The 18,971-nt window shown below is 41.8% G+C and overlaps 1 protein-coding gene across 1 annotated transcript in view; it reads right to left on the bottom strand.

Moving 5' to 3' along the window:
* snd1 (staphylococcal nuclease and tudor domain containing 1) overlaps positions 1-18,971 on the bottom strand; it is a 269,267-nt gene that overhangs the window by 22,386 nt on the left and 227,910 nt on the right. The window contains exons 19-22 of the mRNA XM_050036651.1: positions 16,764-16,887; positions 11,970-12,039; positions 8,130-8,243; positions 139-342 (exon numbers count right to left, since the gene is read on the bottom strand). Of these exons, the coding sequence (XP_049892608.1) occupies positions 139-342; positions 8,130-8,243; positions 11,970-12,039; positions 16,764-16,887 (512 nt within the window). The remainder of the gene's footprint in view (positions 1-138; positions 343-8,129; positions 8,244-11,969; positions 12,040-16,763; positions 16,888-18,971) is intronic.

Here is an 18,971-nt window from a genome sequence, read left to right as displayed (position 1 = left end):
ATCCCGTCAGAGAGACAAACCGCTCAAGTGGCCGACACATCAGCCTCCAATTTAGTTTTCTGTCTTCCGATTGTAAATTAAAGACTACAAATCACTTTATCTACAACTGCCCTCTCATCACGAGAAAAACCAACTCACCATCTTCTGCAGGTGTTTCTCCTTGCGGACGTCCACCATGACCAAGCCCTCCTTAACCAGGCCGAGACCCACATCGTCCTTGGTGTCCCCGAACTGTATTGTGACATGTGGGCAGTTGGCACCCGAGTACTCCACGTTCAACAGGCACTGGCTGTTCTGGATGTCCCGCACAATGCAGTCCACCACGTCCGCACGGGCGTCCTCCTGAAGTAGTAAAGGGATGATAAGGGATGGGATTAGGAAGAAAGAGAAGGTGAGAGAAGGATGGGAATGGATAGTGGGATCAAAGGAGATAATGGAAGAGATGGAGAAAAGGGAAGGGAGGGAGAAAGTGAGAAAAAAAAGGTGAAAGGGATAATTAGTATGTTATCACTGATGGCTTCTGGACAGATATGCAAACACACAAATACACGCTATGCAGATGCTGATAAAAACAACCTGCATATGCATGAACATAACTGTGAAATGTGTTTCCTCTTAGAGGGGAAAAACTGTTAGGAAAGTGGGAAAAACCTGTCCGCACATGCTTGGTAATGTGGTCAGTAACGACGCATACGTACACACAATCCTCTGATCAATTACAATTACATGATCACTCACATAGTCAGTCATGTAGCACAGCAATTATCTACTCAACCAGTTCAAGAGATTTCAGTTTGGCTGAACTATATAATGGTCTGATTCTCACCCCCCCCCCTCCTCCTCCTCCTCCTCCTCCTCCTCATCCTGTCCCTTTCTTCTCTTTTCTTCTCATTCTTCAGTTAGTTACCTCGCTCTCTCTTATTCCTAACCTTCTCAGATGTGAAAGGCCAGCATTTGATTGAACACATGGTGGAGAAGGAGGTGGAACAGCTGCAATGCGTTCCTGACCTCACGTCCTCCAGCAGTCTGCGCGAAAGCGAGAAAAACAAGGGAGCTGCATCTTCAGAGGCAGGAAGACACTTAAAAACAAAACAAAAAAAAAAAATCAGTCCCTGGCCATCATCCATCCCTCCCCTACACCATCCATCTCTTCGCTTCCCTTCTTTCTCGCCCTGGTCTTGTCTCCATGGCAACCCCCTTCGAGCTAGCCGCCCTTGGGTATGTGCGTGTCTGGTGTATGTGTGTGCGAGCGTGTGTGGGCAGGGAAGCTTGTTCAAGGCACAAAACTAAGGGCCTTTTTTGTCCCCTGCTCTCCCCCTGGTCAAGTTGTCACAGGCGCTGCAGGGGAGCTCAGGGCGAGAGGGAGAGTTAGTGTGTGACAGAGACACAGGAGGAGAGATAAGAATGGAACGCGGCGAGAGAGATTTACAGAACAAGAATTCTTTGACGCTCGTGTGGGGGTAATACAATATTAACGAGATCCTTCTTGTGACCCTCACTTGTCCACCATATGTGCAGAACAGACCTGGTTAAAGCACTTCAGTGTGTTAAAAACAGCCTTAAATATCTGAATTCTACCTGCTGTATATCGATAGAATTTTTATATGCAGTTGGGCTTTGAGTTTTTCCATCGGAGCCAATACAACAGCTCAGTGTCAGTGCAACTACAAATCACTATTTTCAAACCTTTTTTTGTTTGGTGAAATCTAACAGTAGTTTCCTATGAAAGAAAAATCTATTCCACAGGAAGAGTCAACAGATACATCAGTGTAAACATTCTCTTAACACAAAACAGCCGCTACAGGAACTGATAAAATAATAACGTATCTGACCCAGGGTTATTTGCAAACTTTGAGTCTTTACGATAGTCTGTCATGCTCGAGAAAAAATACATAAAATGTGGTAAATAATATTTAAACTTGAGAGGTACTTGTAGAGCACAGACCTCTGCCAAAACCAAAAGTCCAGTCTTCTATTACACACAATTCTGCAAGTACAACCACTATGTCTGGATGTATTTCCAAAACAATTAGAATTATGTCAAAATATAGTTGTGCCTCATCTCAGCTGTGCATTTATTATTAACTTCTAAATTGCTATGGATAATACTGCTTCTTCCGGTGAAGCGTAAAGTTGGAACTTTTTTCCTTTGTGTCTCTGGTGGAGTTTATGGAAGCCAAATCACATTTGGATGTGGGTGAGGGTATAATTAGTGGCACGGTATGTGTGTATTTACGTTTCCATAGCCACAACTTAGTTTGGCAAAAAAGTTCAATTTAATTCAATTCAATTTGATTTCTATTAATAAGCCCAATATCAGAAATCACAATTTGCCTCAGAGGGCTTTACGGTAGGCTGACCAAACGTCCTCTTTTGCCCGGACATGTCCACTTTTCACGTCCCGTCCGGGGCGTCCGGGGGGTTTTTATAAACTGATGATAATGTCCGGTTTTCCGTGTGTTTGTGTGTGTGTGTGTGTGTGTGTGTGTGTGTTAGAGTGCGGCACGGGCCGCATATTTCTGTCCGAACCCAAACCGAGCCTGACATTATTTAATGACCAAAGTACTGAGTTTGTGTCACACAGTTGTTACGGTTACAAGCCGGGCGTGCGGAGAGGGAGACCTCCGTGTTTGAGACGGGAGCGGGAGCCGGAGGCCCGACGCTTCCAGCGAGAGGAGAGGGAGAAATATAACAAAATAAGATAAAATAGGAGACACCTGTCTTCCTCTTTTATTTTATTTTCAGTGTTTAATCAAGGCGGAGGCGGGCGGCTGGAGGTCCGAGACTTCCAGCGAGGGGAGAGGTAGAAACAAACAGCCAATGTGTGTCTGTGTGTGTTATGTTCAGGTGTTGTCACGTAAATAACAGTGCCCAAGCAATAAACAGGACAGACAATAGGATTTTATTTATTTTTACACTACATTTTCACTGAAAGCTGACCGAATCCGACCCGAGCCCGAATACAATTTATAGCTACATTTTTGACCAAACCCGGCCCGACCCGTCGGGTACCATCGGGCTCGGATTGCCATACTCTCGTGTGTGTATGTGTCCCCTATTAGTGCTTATCTGAATTTCTGTCTTTGAGAGATATTATTTTGTAATATAACTGAATTTTCTATCCATACATATAAATTTTAAATATATTAAAATGATAAGGCATCTTTGAGTAAACTGTGAGTATCATTTAAGTAGGCTATGTCGTGGCCGGCCGAGTGTCCTCTTTTTTGGAAATCAAAATATGGTCACCCTACTTTACGGAGTTCAAAATCCTTTAGTCCTTGGACCCTCGCAGTGGATAAGGAAAGACCCCCCACCCCCAGCTACATGTGTAGGGTACCCCTGAGGATTACTGGTACTTGTGAATAGAGTGTGTGATACAGAGTCATCATATTTCTACTATTGTCCGTTTTGTCTTGGGCTGCCTGCTGAAATTCGAAGATTTAAATCATAGTCTGAGATCCCTCAGTTGACTGAGATTCCTTCAGGTCGAAAAGACATTTTTTGTTTTTGTTTTTTTTGTCAGTCAGTGCACAGTGTACTTTTAGGGAAGTTTCAGGCCACAGATTTAGCTGCAGAGTGAGTGCTTCTTCTTTTCATGCTGCTTCTTAGTACAGGCAGCTGCAGACACAGAGGCAGCTACTCGATCAGGCTCTGGGATGACTTTATCCTCTGCCTTCTGCATAGAATTGGTGAAGTCACAGCTCACAGCAACATAATATGACACAGTCTCGTCTTTTGTTTGAGATCCAGTATTGGCAAAATATCTTGTTGCACATTTCTACCAGTCATTAGTGTAGTTAGCTTGTTTACTATATTACATGAATGTCACTATTACACTGAACGTCTTCCTTAATCCCATACAAACTTTCAAACTCTCTAGGGAAAAAATGGAACAGATAGCAGAATATTCGTACAGCCCTAGTTCTGTCACTGCTGGACTTAACTACCATCTACTGGATTTTAAGATGTATGGCATTTGTTCCGAATGCCCTGTCAAGCCTAATGAAAAATAATTTGTGCATCTGCCACGTGACTCTGATCGGCTCCATCATTTTAATGTTTTCTAAGTTGTTGTTTTTTTTTTTCCTGAATCTAATTCAGTTAAGTTGTAAAATGTTTCCATTATCAAAGATGAATACACAATGGTGTCACCAATATGCAAATGATCCCATGGTGTCCTTTAGTGACTCATACCAACTTCTGAAGCTAATGCTAGCTACTTTCTTTAGGAAAGAGTTCCTGCTGCCAAAGAGAAAAATTAAAATGAAAATATAACCACCTTTGCGGAGGTAATACATTTAAATTTCAAATGAAAAAGAATAAAAATTATATTTAGTTTTTATTACTATAAAAATGGAGGCGTAGCTGTGTAGTGTCAAAAGGTTATTTCAGCCTTCTTCAGTAACCTTTACTTTGCAATTTTAGCCAAAAAATCAACAAGTAGCCTCTTAAGTGAAAGTGGATTTTAATGCAGGACTGTTAATGAGAAAAGGTAGATGGTGGTGCATTTTAAGTTGTCCAAATTAATAATAGAATTGGTTTGAAAAGATGCATAACCTCAAGTCACATTTTAATTTCAGTTGAATATAATCCACTCACATTAGAGAGTGGCTGCTGTGTGGTCTGACTTTTTGTGTTTGGCACTTTGCAGAATTTATTTTGTTCATCTTTTTTACAGAGTGCACTCTTGGCATTAACTACTTTTTTTAATTAGCTGACGGCTGGGCATAATAAAGGGGTGGCAGTGTGTCCTGAGTGCAGGTATCTGAAAGTTCTCAACATCCGTAGTAAAATTGGCATAAATAGTGTAAAAATGTGGGAGCAGTTGTTGCTCTGATAGAGGTAACCTACGCAGTCAGATGTCATGGAGATAACGTGTGCATTGCGCCTCTTACTTTTTCAAGTTACAAACACATTTCAGGTAAGAGGCTGTTATTTTTCTTACAAAACAGCAAAACAGTGACAGTGCACCCTACATTTTTGAGGATATTGGAACAATGGAGCATTTTATGAAACTGCACTGGAAAGCAGCAGCATGATCTCGTCCCACTGGAAGGATTTTGGTGTTGAGAAAATAAAGATTTTAAGACTAAAGCTATATAACTTGTGAAGCCAGACATGTTGTGCAGGGCATCAGGTGGCAGGGCTGTGAGACAAAGGCAACAACCTTTCCTATGTGCAGCAGCAAAGGTGCAGCAGAAGTGGGGCAACGTGCTGTCAGTGTGAGCGACACAGTAAAAAGATAAAGCAGACGGCAAGCACATGAAAGGAAAACCCAGAGAAAATAGAAAGAAGAGGGAAAAAAAGGTTAGACTGATGCAGAGTGACAGAGGAAGAGTGAGAGGGAGAGGTGTAAGGTGCGTGTCAGCCTCCAACATGTGGTAAAGCTTTGTGTGTATGTGTGTGTGTGTGTCTGGGGGCTGTAAAGTGTAGGTGATGCCTTTGTCCCCTGGGCTGGACCAACAGATGGGCCACTTCATCCTTCAGGAGACACTGAGTCATGAGACAGGTGACAGCATGCACGCAGGCACTACCAGCTCTCTCTCACACACACACACAGCTTTCAGTGTGTGACTGTGTAAAGCTTTGATACGCATGTCCAACAAGAGGCCAATGGGTCCATGGTTGGTTGAAAAAATAGTCAAGTATTTCAGTGGAATTCTTCAAAAGTAAGAGTATTAAAATGTAGGGCTGCCCTCTAATAGTTGACCAAACGTTAGTCGACCAAGAGGGTCAATAGTTGGCAAGATTTCATTGGTCGTAGAAAGAAAACAACCATGAAATTCTATTAGGAGCTGCCCCTTGTCAAAATAAATCAAAACCAATATGACTGGACCATGTGGGAATTTAATTTGAAAGGACAGACACAAGAAGTGGCCACACTCAGCAGTCAGACAGGAGTCAGGTTAATTTCCAGGGCAGGTGCCTGCGGTTATTCCACAGGCTAGTTAATAACATGTCGGGCAGGAAATCCAGTGTGGGATCATTTTGAGAAGGTGAAGGACGAACCCAAGATGATATGTAAACTCATCTTCATTGGTCGACTACAAACATGACGTATCATCTGAAACATGGAAGTAGCTACATGCCCATTAGCCCACAGCGTCATTAACAGGCGGCTCGCTCAGTGTGTGACGTGCACTTGTAGATAAAATATAGGCCTATATTAATGAAGGTTCATTAGTACAGTTTTGTATTTCTCTGTAATGTAGCACAGTGTTAACAATGTTACACCTTCAACTCAAACCATTGTGTTGCCCCGCCCAAAATATATAATCAAATAATTAAATTTTATCGTAAACATGTGGGCGACTAGTCGACCAATGGCCCTAAATGACGACTATTGGCTGAGTAGGAAAATTCTTAGTCGGGGCAGCCCGTGTAAAATGTAAAGTTAGATTTTAAAAATGCAATAATACATAATTTTCCTCTTACCTGTAGTGCTATTTATCTCTCTAGATTGTTTTGGTGTGAGTTGCAGAGTGTTGGAGATGTCATCCGTAGAGATGTCTGACATATCTCCAATATAATGGATCTAGATGGCACTCAGCTTGTGGTGCTCAAAGCCCCAAAGAATACACTTGAAAACCTCAACAGCAATGTATCTTTCCAGAAACCATGACCCAGTTACTCAAGATAATCCAGAGACCTTGTTGTGAGCAGTTTCATGTAGGAACTATTTTCTTTTTCCACCCACCAACCTTATCATCACGCAGAAGGAAGAGTGCATCTACTCTCTAGCTTATGTTACAGCTCAGCCAAGGAGGACGCTATTACTGTTTCAATATCCTGCTGTCATAAACACAAGCATGTTGTCTATGAGCAGATGCACAAGAGTATTTCAAATGTTTTTATTTTGTTTTTTGTTTGCCGTTTTGAGCACCACAAGCCGAGTGCCATCTAGTTCCATTATATTCAAGAGATGGCAGGCATCTCTACAGCTGATACCTGCAACACTCGACAACTCACACCAAAACAATCTAAATTGATAAACAGCACTACAGGTAAGAGGAAAAATGTGTTTTGGATTTTGGGGTGAAGAGATGTTATGTCCTTGATTGTTCTTCAACACACACAGCTCAGTAAAAATGTTGCCAACTCAATCGACACGTCTCCAAAAACTGAACACTATAACCTAGCATGTATTGCTGTATTGTTGTATTAGATGGCATTGACTTTAGCTAGATGTATCTAATAAACTAGCAACTGTGTAGATAAATAACACTTAATAGCAGCAAACAAATGTGTCCATGTGACCATGTGTGAGAGGCAGTCATTAATTCTAGGAACATATGACATTACAAATGCTCTGCACCTTATCTAGGCTAAGTGGAACAAATACCCTTAACACACACACACACACACACACACACACACACACAACCAATTAAAGACAGAGCTTAGTGCTGTGCCAATCACGCATATACCAAAATCATGTTTGTATCTGCTCAAACTATTCAGGATGCTGCCTGCTCAGGAGGATGCCAATGAGTTGACCCCTGACACACACAAAACACCGTAGCTTACATGCAGAGAGAAGCGTGCACACACACATACACACACACACACACACACACACTGGAGGTTGAGTAAACACACTCGGATGTAAACAAGAAGATTAGGGCTGCACAAAAAAAACAGTAACTGCTGTTGGGCTATCAGATGGACATTTATATGCACAAACACACCGGCATTAAGCACCTGGATGGTTTGTGTATCTACAGTATAGGAAGAGCGGGACTATCGTATACACTATCAAACTCTTCATAAAACATTAATTTTCTCTGCTACTATGTCAATTATTCCATGTTTTTTTGCAACCAAGGTAATCAATGGCCTGGTGTTTGTCATTGCTCTGTCTCCTTGTTCCACATGCATTATGTATGAGCTTAATTTTCACCAACACTTGCTCGGAATGAAAACTCGACCCCGTCTGTCAGTTATGGACTTATCACCTCGTGCGATAAGTGGAGCTCAAACAGATTTTATGTCTTGCCAGAAAAGTCAACTTTCAAAAGCTGGCAGGAAATGAGACTGAGGAAGCTGATATCTCAAAGTTATTTCTGAAGCTTTCAGGGCTGCAACACATATCTCTGCTCGGCACGCGTGCACAGACGAGCACTTACGTCCTGTGGGACCTGGATGAAGGCGAAGGCATACTCGGTGGCCTGTGCTGGCAGGGTCCTGGTGCCGAAGGCAGGGGGCATGGCAGCCAGACGGGTGGACGACACAACTTCTCTCTGAGGGAGGATGAACGGAGGACAGGAGTCAGGCTCAGTAAAGAAACAGTTTTCATGACAGTTTTGACGGTGATCATCGATGCAATCATAAGTACACACAGTGGCGTTTGTTTTTCTGAATTATCAAGTCAAAACATTGGAGCTGCAATGTTAGTCTGGGTAAAGGTTCAAGAATATTTACTCTTGGGAAATGATTTGGTTTATGAGTCTGAGGATTTGAGAAGTGGAGCTCGACAACACTTCAGCACGAATCTGTAAAGATGAGTATGTCTGAACAGGCGTGACAGAGACATCCATCTCCTACGGCTACACAAAAGGAAGCCAAAGGACATTTAGAGAGAAATGTCTGGCTTGTTCAGTTATGATACAGATTCATAAAACATAAAACTGAAACTTCACTTTATCTACATTACAGAGTGCATCTCTCAAATCAAATACCTCCATAAGTGACAGCCTCAAACAAACCCAGCACGTACTCAAGCTGTAAATCCACTCTGCTCTAATGTATTTCTATTTTTTTTTTCCATGATTCTGAATCAATTCTGAAATCTGCGTGTCACTTTAACGATGATAGTCTACAACTGTGAAAGATGGACAGATGCCATTTTGTAGCTTAAGGGCTGCACGCTTGTATATGTCACCTTACCAATCATTTCACAGCTGTTTCTACAGCAGTACTGAGGCCCCTTTCACTAAGCTCCATCTGCTCTCTAGCTCAGCTACAAGCTACGAGTAAAGACGACAATAGACGTCAAGTTGGTAGGCAGACTTGTCAGATCAGAAAACTCACTAAAATCAGTGAAAAAGGAAACACTGCTTGCCAGCGCGCATTTGAATACAATAACGCTTGATATCCATTTTTGGGAAAACAAGCGAACAAAGTCACATTTTCTGAAAAGTGCTTTAGAGGGACATTAACTCAAGGTTTAATTGCACAGTGATTACAGGCATCACATTTTATGATTTCATGAGCATTGCATGTGTTTACCTGCATTTACAGCCTGATAAAAACACATCTGCTCTTTGTTTTTAAGACTTGTGGAGCTACAGTACAACACAGTAGTCAACATGGGTTCCCATCTCTATAAAGAGGAGAAACCCCTCACATTTTAGCGCCCCTCATAATATCTTATTTTAGAAAAAGCAGGTACCACAGTTAATGGTGAGAGACAAATATGTCTTTGATCCTGTTTCAATTGTGCCTTAGATGACATGTAAGATGTTTGTCAATTTAATGGATAAATTTGCAAGTCCAGCAAGTCAGTTTGCAACCAATTGGTGAATCTCATTCAGGGCGCCCTATTTAAACTGCTCTGGCCTGCCTACTGTTGCTGCTTCCTCTGCAAGCTGCTATTCAACCCGCCTCCACCCCAGCTCCTCCTTTTTATGCTGTGTCTGACTTATCAAGGTCATTTCTGTTTGTCACTGATGCTGCTCTGTTCTGTTCCTGGGGGGTCTTTGCTGCTGCTCTCCCTGCCTTAAGCTTTCCATGTAGGCACATGGAAGGGCAGGGAGGTTTGCTCTCTCTGCCTCGAGCTTTCCTTGTTTGCACGTGGAAGGGCAGAGAGGTGTACTCTCTCTGCCCTAGGCTTTTCACATAGGCATGTGGTAGGGCTTTCTGCATAGGCCAAGGAAAAGGCAGAGAAGCCCCAGAACAGAGCCATACCGCTAAATATAATACTGCAAATGGAAATAAAGTTTTCTTTCACTAAAGTGTTCCTGACTGAAAGTTAGTTTCCAAAGTTAGATTTCAATTCAGTTTAGTTTTCTTTTTAATGACTAGTTTTAATATAGATTTTAGTAGTTACAGTGTTAGGTGTTTGTTTTTTTCTTTTTAATAATAATAATGGGGGTATTTGTCAGGGGCAAGACTCAGGAAGTTCAGAATGAGTAACAGGCAATAGTCTAGACAACTAAGTCACAGTCATGGAGACATCCCGGTCTCAATAAACATACGCACTAATGCCTTGTTGTCTTGACAAATTAAAACTAAAGACATTCTGTAATATCCTTTTATTTATATACGTTCTGTCAGGAAACTAGAATTCAGTTAGTTTTTGTTTTTCCCTTAAGTCTAGTTTTTTGTTTTATTTCAGTGAACTAAAATGTTTTTTCACACCTCGTTTTTGTTTTTAGTTTAGTTTCAGTTAAGTATAATTACCTTCCTGAGAAGCAAAAGAACAAACAAGTTTGTGTGAGTGAATCCTGATACGAAACACAGATGAATCGATGCTTTAGCGAGAGAGGGTGTGTAGTCTTTCTATGTACGTACTCTTACAGTCTTATATTTGAGCAGTTTTACGACAAACTGACTTTCTTGACCTTTTAAATTGAGAAACACCATATGTATAATTCAAGGCATAATTTTTTTCTGAAATAAGGTCTTATAGTTGTCCTCCGCAAGGGGAGGAACTTTGACTCTCTATATTGATGCTCACAGTCCTAAAAGTATTTTCATCTTCAGAGCTGATGGCAAGGTTAGCACTCCAGTTTGGCTCGCTTCCCAAACTTTAAAAAAATGCACATTGCTATATTTGAAAAGCAAGTACTACATTTGACTGATATGAAGCATAAAGAAGCAATTAAGTTGACACATCCTGACAGGTATTAACTACTGTGAGCAATGACCAATCACTGATCACCGCAGACTACCTAAAGGGAGAACACGCCAGGGGAAAGTCAGACAAATACAGCCGTTAGAAGTGGGGAGTTAATTTAATGACCCCCATATCTTAGGTTAATGTGTTCATTGGACTGTAGAGTCTAGACAGAGAATGCCTTGAACGTTTATTGTGGATTAGGACGTTAAGATTTATCAACGCCATATTAGATTTTGACAGCATCGTAAATGTGGGCCTTAAAAATGAAAGACAAAAGTGCTCTGCTGTGTTTGTTAATGATCACATAATAATTCAGGGACTGACCTATACCTGAGACAGGTGGCAATATTACCCACTAACAGCTCATGACACAGAGGCATGAAGTCAAGGCCAGAATGACTCAACCTTCAATGATGCAAAACTACACAGAATGAGGTAGATAGATATCAGCTCAGTTTTTTTTTGTGCGCCAGGTCGGCCTCGGAGAATCACACTTTCAGCAACATGCCAGGACGCATCGCGTCTGCTAGCCAAACCTCGAGCTGTCCCCCACTCTGAGGTCAGTCACACACTGTGCCGCTCCACTGCATCATGGGAAATCTCCCGCAGGCTGGGGGTTGGCTGCATGAGCCACTTGGTGATGCAAGCATGTGTACACACGTGGGTAGAAAACACACACACACACACAGTAACGCACTCAGATGGATAGAGTGCCTTCGTCATCGCAGTAGTTTAAAAAAAGAGATCCAGAGAGAGGGGGAGTTCTGCTTTTGTCATTGTCATGAAAAGGAATAAAAACGATACACTCAGTTGCACTCTTTGCTTCAGTCAAAAACAATAAAGGGAAAACAAACCAGCCTGCATCATATTTGTCCTAAAAACTGCAGCTGAAAGGATACATAAAGGCTGCCGGGCTGCTTTGAATGCGCAGATAAGCAAACAACTGGTGTCTGAATAGATGCAAGAAATAGAAAAGAAATCCCTCCTCAGATACTAGACTCCCTCTGGCTGTGGGTTTGGCCCTGACAAAACTTTCTCAGCGTTCGCAGCCCCGCACAATAGAACTATGTTTTAATGATGACAACACTTTTATCACACAGTCAAATTCAGGGTCACAGTTACTCACATTGCCATAGTCGATGTAGAAGACATGAACCTTTGCTGGTGACTCAACTTTCTCCACTCTGGCTCTGTACCTGCAGCAGCAACAGAATAATTGAGAGAGTGAGACAGACAGAGAGTAGGAGAGAGAGGAGAGACGAGATGAAGACAGAGGGCACAAGAGGAAAAGGAGATGAGTAAATGATTCCCTGCTTATTTCCCTGGGGAAAAGGTGTTGGAGGATGTGTCTGTTGTGATCGCGGGAGAGGAGCAGGAGAGGATGAGTGGGCCGGGGGAGACAGGGAGGGGACAGAGGGGATCTATCAGGACATGCTACAGCTGTGAAAATTGCACAGAGGCCTCTTCGCAATAAACGACAGAAATTTGGACTTTTGCCTTGTAGCAAATAACTTTAGTGCATTAGTGCTAATGACAAAAGCCACAACCTTTACTGTGTCACGGTGGGAAAAAATGATTCACGTAAGTATCCTGATTTTTCTTTTTATGATTTTTTTAATTGATTTTTTTAATGCCTGAATCAATATCATTCAAATGTGGAGGTGGAGGGAAGTTGTTGCTTTTACTGTGGTAATTTACAACTAATGTGATGGTGTATCTGTTTCAAGAAAAACTAGAATTACCGCCTTGCAGTTATATACCTCCATGATTCAGTCAAGTTGTAGTTTACGTCAATATCTGTCCAGACTCATGTGTTGCCATGACAGCAGACAATGTTTCAAATATGGATGTTGCTGCAACAATGCGACCTTCTTCAATGTGGATGCTTCACGCACATCTTCATGGCAGCACATAAGATCTTTACCAGGGGTGTCAAACTCATTTTAGTTCGGGGGCCACATACAGCCCAGTTTGATCTCAAGTGGGCCGGACCAATAAAAACACTGCTTCATAACCTATAAAAAACAACCCCTTCAAAATTGTCCATGTTTTTAGTGTTAAGAAGTACATTGTGAAATGCATTAGAGAGCTGTATTCTGGTCAGGGTGGAAAACCCTCTGAGGCAGAAGTTTACATGAAGTGTCTGCTCACTGTTTAAATTGCTCCTGAAACCTCTCAGCCTTCACAAGTGCATCAACATTAGGTGTGTTAAGTCATCTAGAGGGCTGGATTGGACCCTTTGGCAGGCCGGTTCTGGCCCACGGGCTGTATGTTTGACACCCCTGATCTGCACAAACCACAGTTTCAAGGTGGGCGCCTAGGATTAGTGTCATTAATTCAGTATCCAACTGAATGTCTTCCCTTCTGTTACTGAGTTACACTGTTGAGTAATGGACAGAGATGATGTCACAGGGAAGTTGACCTTTGGATGTAAAATGCCATCACTTAATCATTTTTACCTATTAGACATTTGTGTGAAATTTTGTCATAATTACTGTATGGATTCTGGAGTTATGGCCAAAAAAATGTTCCTGTGAGGTCACAGTGACCTTGACCTTCATTCACCAACTTCTAATTAGTTCAGTCTTCATCCAAGTTGACATATGGGCCAAATTTAAAAAAAAATCCATGTAGGCTTCTTGAGGTATCAGGTTCATGAGAATGAGACGGATGCAAGGTCACAGTGACCTTGACCTTTAGCTGCCAAAATCAAATTCAATTCATTAATGAGTACAAGTGGGCATTTGTGCTAAATCTGAAGAAATTCCCATGAGGTGTTCTTGAGGTATCGCGTTCACAAGAATGAGAAGAACAAGTCACGAGAGTGGGATGGATGGGCGACCTGGGAATGGGAAAACAAAATGCTTCCAGCCACGGATGTCACTGGTTTGGAGACATAAGGCAAAGCGAGCAAGCAGACAATGGCGGACAGTCCAAGGACACGGACCTTCAGCTGCTCCACAAGCAAGTCAAATTTAGACTGCCAAGCGCAAACTCCCCGCTGGATCAGCAAACTTTATGTTACTGCCGTGACATAAATTAGACTCAGCTCGCTGTGAACCTCGGCACTAGAGTTTAAAGATGGTACAGCTGCTATCAAGTCAGTTTCCAAAGCTTTTGCGTGCCCTTCCCATAGCAACTACTCTCCTAGCGCCTATTAAAAAGATAAAATAATTATAGCAGTTTAACTTTACTTCAAATAGTATTTTTTGAGCATTTTTGTACATGCAACATATATTTTAGTAAGTAAGTAAAATTTAAGTTTATTTTAAATAGTATCTTTCAGAGCAAGGTTACAAAGTGCTTAACTGGAATAAAAGTTTTTTAAAGGCGACCATAAATTATTAGATTATTTACCACTTTTTTTTTTATGCTGCATACTGCTGCATGCTGCTGAAATAAAAGAAAGACGTGATGTTCATTGTTTTTGGACAGTACAGTCTCTGGAAGTGTATGATTTAACTTTTTCCCATGGTTCAGAGAACAGAAATTGCAATAAATTCTAATAGTGAAATGCAATACTTGTAGAATTGGCACCCAAATATGGTGACAGTATCCAATCAGGTGATAAGAATATCATCCCAGACAGATTACTTTATAAGGTTTGATTTTTCCAGCACATTTGGCAGGCTGAATTAACTGGAAATAAACTTGATATTAAGAGGACGTACACATCAGTGACCAATTAAAGGGGGGGAAAAAAACTATCTTGAGAAAAAGCCAAATCCTTTTCATTAATTCACACAGACGCCACAGATGAGCAAGTCTTTTCCTCAAACTCAGGAAGTGTCTCTTCATCTGACCATCACTTGTCTGACTCTCAACTCCGACGAGAGCGGAGAAAAGAAAAAACTGGCTGAGAACCAAGGACGGCGGGAGAAAGCCAAATAATTACGGCCACACGGGCAAAGACAGACAAGAGAACTAAGTTAAAACTAAATAAGTGATTAACAGGAAGACATAAAGAACAGCAGTGAGTGCGGAGAGCAAAAGAGAAAGAGTGAGAGACAAAGTGTGCGTGACTGATGAACAGAGGTTTTTCCCTTTCTATTTACTCTGACTCTGTGGTGTTCTAAGAGGACTTGAAAGGCGACGAGTTTCTAATTAGCCCCCTAATGAAACAAGCCGACATTCCACATGCATCACAGAATACAAAGATATGGACACAGAACAATGTGAACATGAACATAATTAGCGTGCTGAATAATATATGCCTGGTAAAAAAATAAAAAAAATAAAATAAAGACAAAAATCTCAGACGTTTGCCACTTGGAGCGGGATTAATGTTTAGTTGTTGAAAGTAACAAGAAGACAATTATAGTAAAAAAGGAGGAAGAAAGTGACGGTCTCCAACAGATGGCCTGTTTGAAATGCTCATCGACTTGCACTGGTGACGAGGACGAAGAAATAACTTTCGTTTTTTACCCCCCCTTAAAAACCCTGAAGAGGAAGATGGAGGGAAGAATGGAGGAAAGAAAGAGGAGCACCTGTGTCTGGGGAACATTTGGTTTTTTAATCAGTTTTGTGATCTTTTTTCCCCGACACCTTCTTGACATAGACACTCTCTCCCTCCCTCCCTCTATCACTGTGACTTTTATCTGTCCCCATGACCATCTGTAAACTTCCAACATCCGGTATGGAGACTAGATGAAAAGGTGTGTGTGTGTGTGTGTGTGTGTGTTTATGTATGTGTGTGTGTGTGTTACTGTCAAGCGACTGCTGATTCTGAAAGGCCAAAGCGGAGGCAGTGAGCTAATTACACCCTGTGGGTGTCTGCAGTTAACGCATCACAGGCTTAAATAGAGACAAGGTAAAACTGTATCGTCAGGTATTCTTAAGAAGGAAAAGCAACACTCAAACATGTATGTCTTGTGGAAATGTGGCTCAGAAAATTGTTAAATGTCTTCATTATTGTAGCTCCTGAATCACCTGCTTGCAGAGTGATTTCTACAAGTTGTCACAAGAGCAGGTGGCTGATAGGAGTTAGGCACAGAGGTCAGGATTCAGTTTAGAGCCTGAGCATGTTGCCAATGGGTTAAAGGGATAGTTTAGATTTTTTGAAGTGTGGCTGTATGAGGTACTTATCCATAGTCAGTGTATTACCTACAGTAGATGGCAGTTGGGTCACTTCCTGTTTAGAGAAGCATCACGGAAGCTAAACCATGTGCTGCTGTAGAGGGGTCAGCAACCAAACGTATTTTTAGCTGCCTAAAAGAAAGTCCCACTAAGACAATCATCATCTGTCTAAGTCTATGTTACATTTAGAATATTTTCCCCCCTTTACCTTGCTGTCAGACAGCCCGTGCCGACAGGTAACTGAATTGAAACTGAAGCTTATCTATACTCTCTTCAAAGCCAGATTCCATTGACAAAAACAGTAATTTTACCTCGCTGAACACAGGAGCTGCTGGTCTACCGCTCACTTGATAATTGTGTTTGTTTGTGGTTTTGTGTGACTGTGGGTTATTAAAGGGTTAGTTCAAACTCATCAAAGTCACACAGTTACACAAACAAGCAAAATGGTTGAGGCAGAGGTAGACCAGCAGCTCCTGTGTTCAATAAGGTAAAAGTACTGTTTCTGTCAATGGAGACTGGTGAGTTTGAAGAGACAGCCATGTTAACAGCTTCAGTTCCTGTCGGACAGTGCTGTCTAATGGAAAGGTAAAGCAGTGAAAATGCTATCAACATAGTTGCACTTAAATTGATTTTTTTAAGGTGCCTAAATTCATTTTGCTGCTGCCCTCATCCACAGCAGTACATTGCTTAGCTTCCGTAGCAATACTACAGCCTGCTTCTCCAAAATGGCAGCGCAGTGACCGTCATCTACAGATAAATACCTCACACAACCCTACTTAAAAGAATGCAAACTATACTTTTAAGATTGTTATAAGGCTTTTAGATATGATCACAAGAAGCTCACCATTCGCCATCAGCAAACTTGGCTATGCAGTGGTCCCCTCGGCGTGCAGCGTAGGATCCTTCGACTGGCGGCTGGGCGGCGATCTCTGCTCTCATGGTCTCCATCAGACTCTCCAACTGGCCTCCTGACAAAGACACAGACACGAGTGGGATGGTGACAAACTTCAATTTACAGTTAATTTCTTTGGGTTGCATTTCATTACATCACATTTGACTTTGACATTGATGTGTTTACTGTTACATTTAAAATATGAGTTCCCACTCCCCACAGAGAAGAGGTTGAACATTTTAAGCTGTGATTGTGTAAAATGGGTCTCAAATTCAATTTGATTCCCTCAGCCACAGAGGTGCGAGCATGTTGCTTTGGTTTGGGATGTTGGCTTGGCTGGGTATGATTGAAAGAGAACAGCTCCTAAGGCAACAGCCGTAAATGAACACACTTGCATCCTACCCCTGCAGAGCTCCTAAATAAATGCGTCAGTATAAATTAAATAAAGTCTGATGCAATTTTGCAAAGTATGACTGTGTGTTCTTTCGCACAGTCTGAGGAATTTTTAGGGGTGTTCATGCTGTTTGTAGCTGAATGAAAGTGCTTCTGGTAATTATTTTGCTGCCTTTTGTTTTGAGAAAGTGAGATTAATTGCTTTACTGCAGCTACACTGGGGTTTATTATTAAAAACACTAGGTTCCAGTTAGAGGAGATATCTCAAACCTTGATTCATATGAACAATGAATACAAATCCATCTTGGTAGAGCCCAAAACTCCTCATTCAAACCTCAGGCAACTTAATCTTGGGATAAAGATGAAAGGTAAAGCTTTTAAAGAATGGTTTCTCTTCAATACTTCAGCTCTAATGTTATGCCACAACCTATCAACTCAAAACCGAAGTTAACCCCAATGCCCTTCAGAGACTGAGACCAGAAATAAACTAGCTGTTAGCCCATTAGCACCACACTGCTAACGCTGGTTTGACCCTGCTGGAGACATACAGCTTTGAGTAATTCAGCCCGCTCTTCCAACGGGCCTTTATGGCCTATCAAGCCATTATATCATGCCCGGCAGACCTATTACGGTGGATTCAAGGCGGGAATGCGGCTGTCGATATGGTGGGATTTGGAGAAATCAGATAGTGCTCCATGGGTTCAATGACTGCGGTAAGTGGCAGCCTGATTTGCACCCATCAGTTGCAATTGTGGAGCTGATTGTGGCGCCACTAAGTATGTGCATCTCCAAGAGAGCCACTTCCTGGTGTTTGTGTAATATGTATATTTGTTTCTGTATGGCACAGTATGTTTATGCACGCATCTCTATTAGTGTTTACAAGTGGCTGTGTGCGTGTGTGTGTGTGGGGAGTGTATGAAGTGTTCGGAAGCAATTACAGCAGCTAGTTCAGAAAAGTGGCCCACATGAAATTTGATGTGGTATTTTTAGAGGCCATTTTCACTGATCTGCCACCCGGAGGAGATTTTGTGGGAAGCCAGGGTTGTCAGTAATGGAGCATTTTTTTACCACACATATTCATACCATGGGAGGGTATGTAGAGGCAGAAATAAAATCTTATCAGATACACTGTCCACAGTCCTGCAACTCTAACATTAAAACTGAGATACACTGACAGTCACTCTGTCTACTGTCAGCTTTCTGCAGTAACCAATTTCTTAAACCTAGAGCACACAAGAATCCAGGTTTCCTTAATCAGGTTGAGGGATTGAGAGAAGCCCAGTTAACACAGCTAGATTTCGTCTAGGGAAACTCAGTTTCTTGACCTTGTGTACAACATGGTTTCTTACAGGGATTTTACATGCTGCAAATTATGTTTTGCATGTACTGGACGGGATGGCACAGTCGCATCACAGGGAGAGGGTTCCAGCTTAGCCCCCTTTGTGTGGAGTTTGCATGTTCTTCACATGTCTTCTCACTTCCTCCCACAGTGAGAAGACAGACAGGTTAGGTTGAATCAGGGTATCTGCAGGTTTCAGTAAGTTCAATTTAAGACTTTTTAAGACCTTTTTAATGCCACCTTGAATGGAATTTAAGACCGAAAAAACTATAAATATAAGCGATGGTTGGGGGATCCTGCTGTACTATGACCAGTGCTTAATTTGTAAAATTAGAAGTGGGGGAACACTTTTTTAAGTGGCACCAGAGCCGCTTCACTGTGCAACTCCGAATGGAATGGTTGTGACATCTAGTGTTGTCACGGTACCA

The sequence above is a fragment of the Epinephelus moara genome, chromosome 23, assembly GCF_006386435.1.
Source record: "Epinephelus moara isolate mb chromosome 23, YSFRI_EMoa_1.0, whole genome shotgun sequence".
Classification (NCBI taxonomy): Eukaryota; Metazoa; Chordata; class Actinopteri; order Perciformes; family Serranidae; genus Epinephelus; species Epinephelus moara.
Note: the sequence above shows the minus strand (reverse complement) of the source record. Positions and strands in the feature narration are given on the sequence as shown.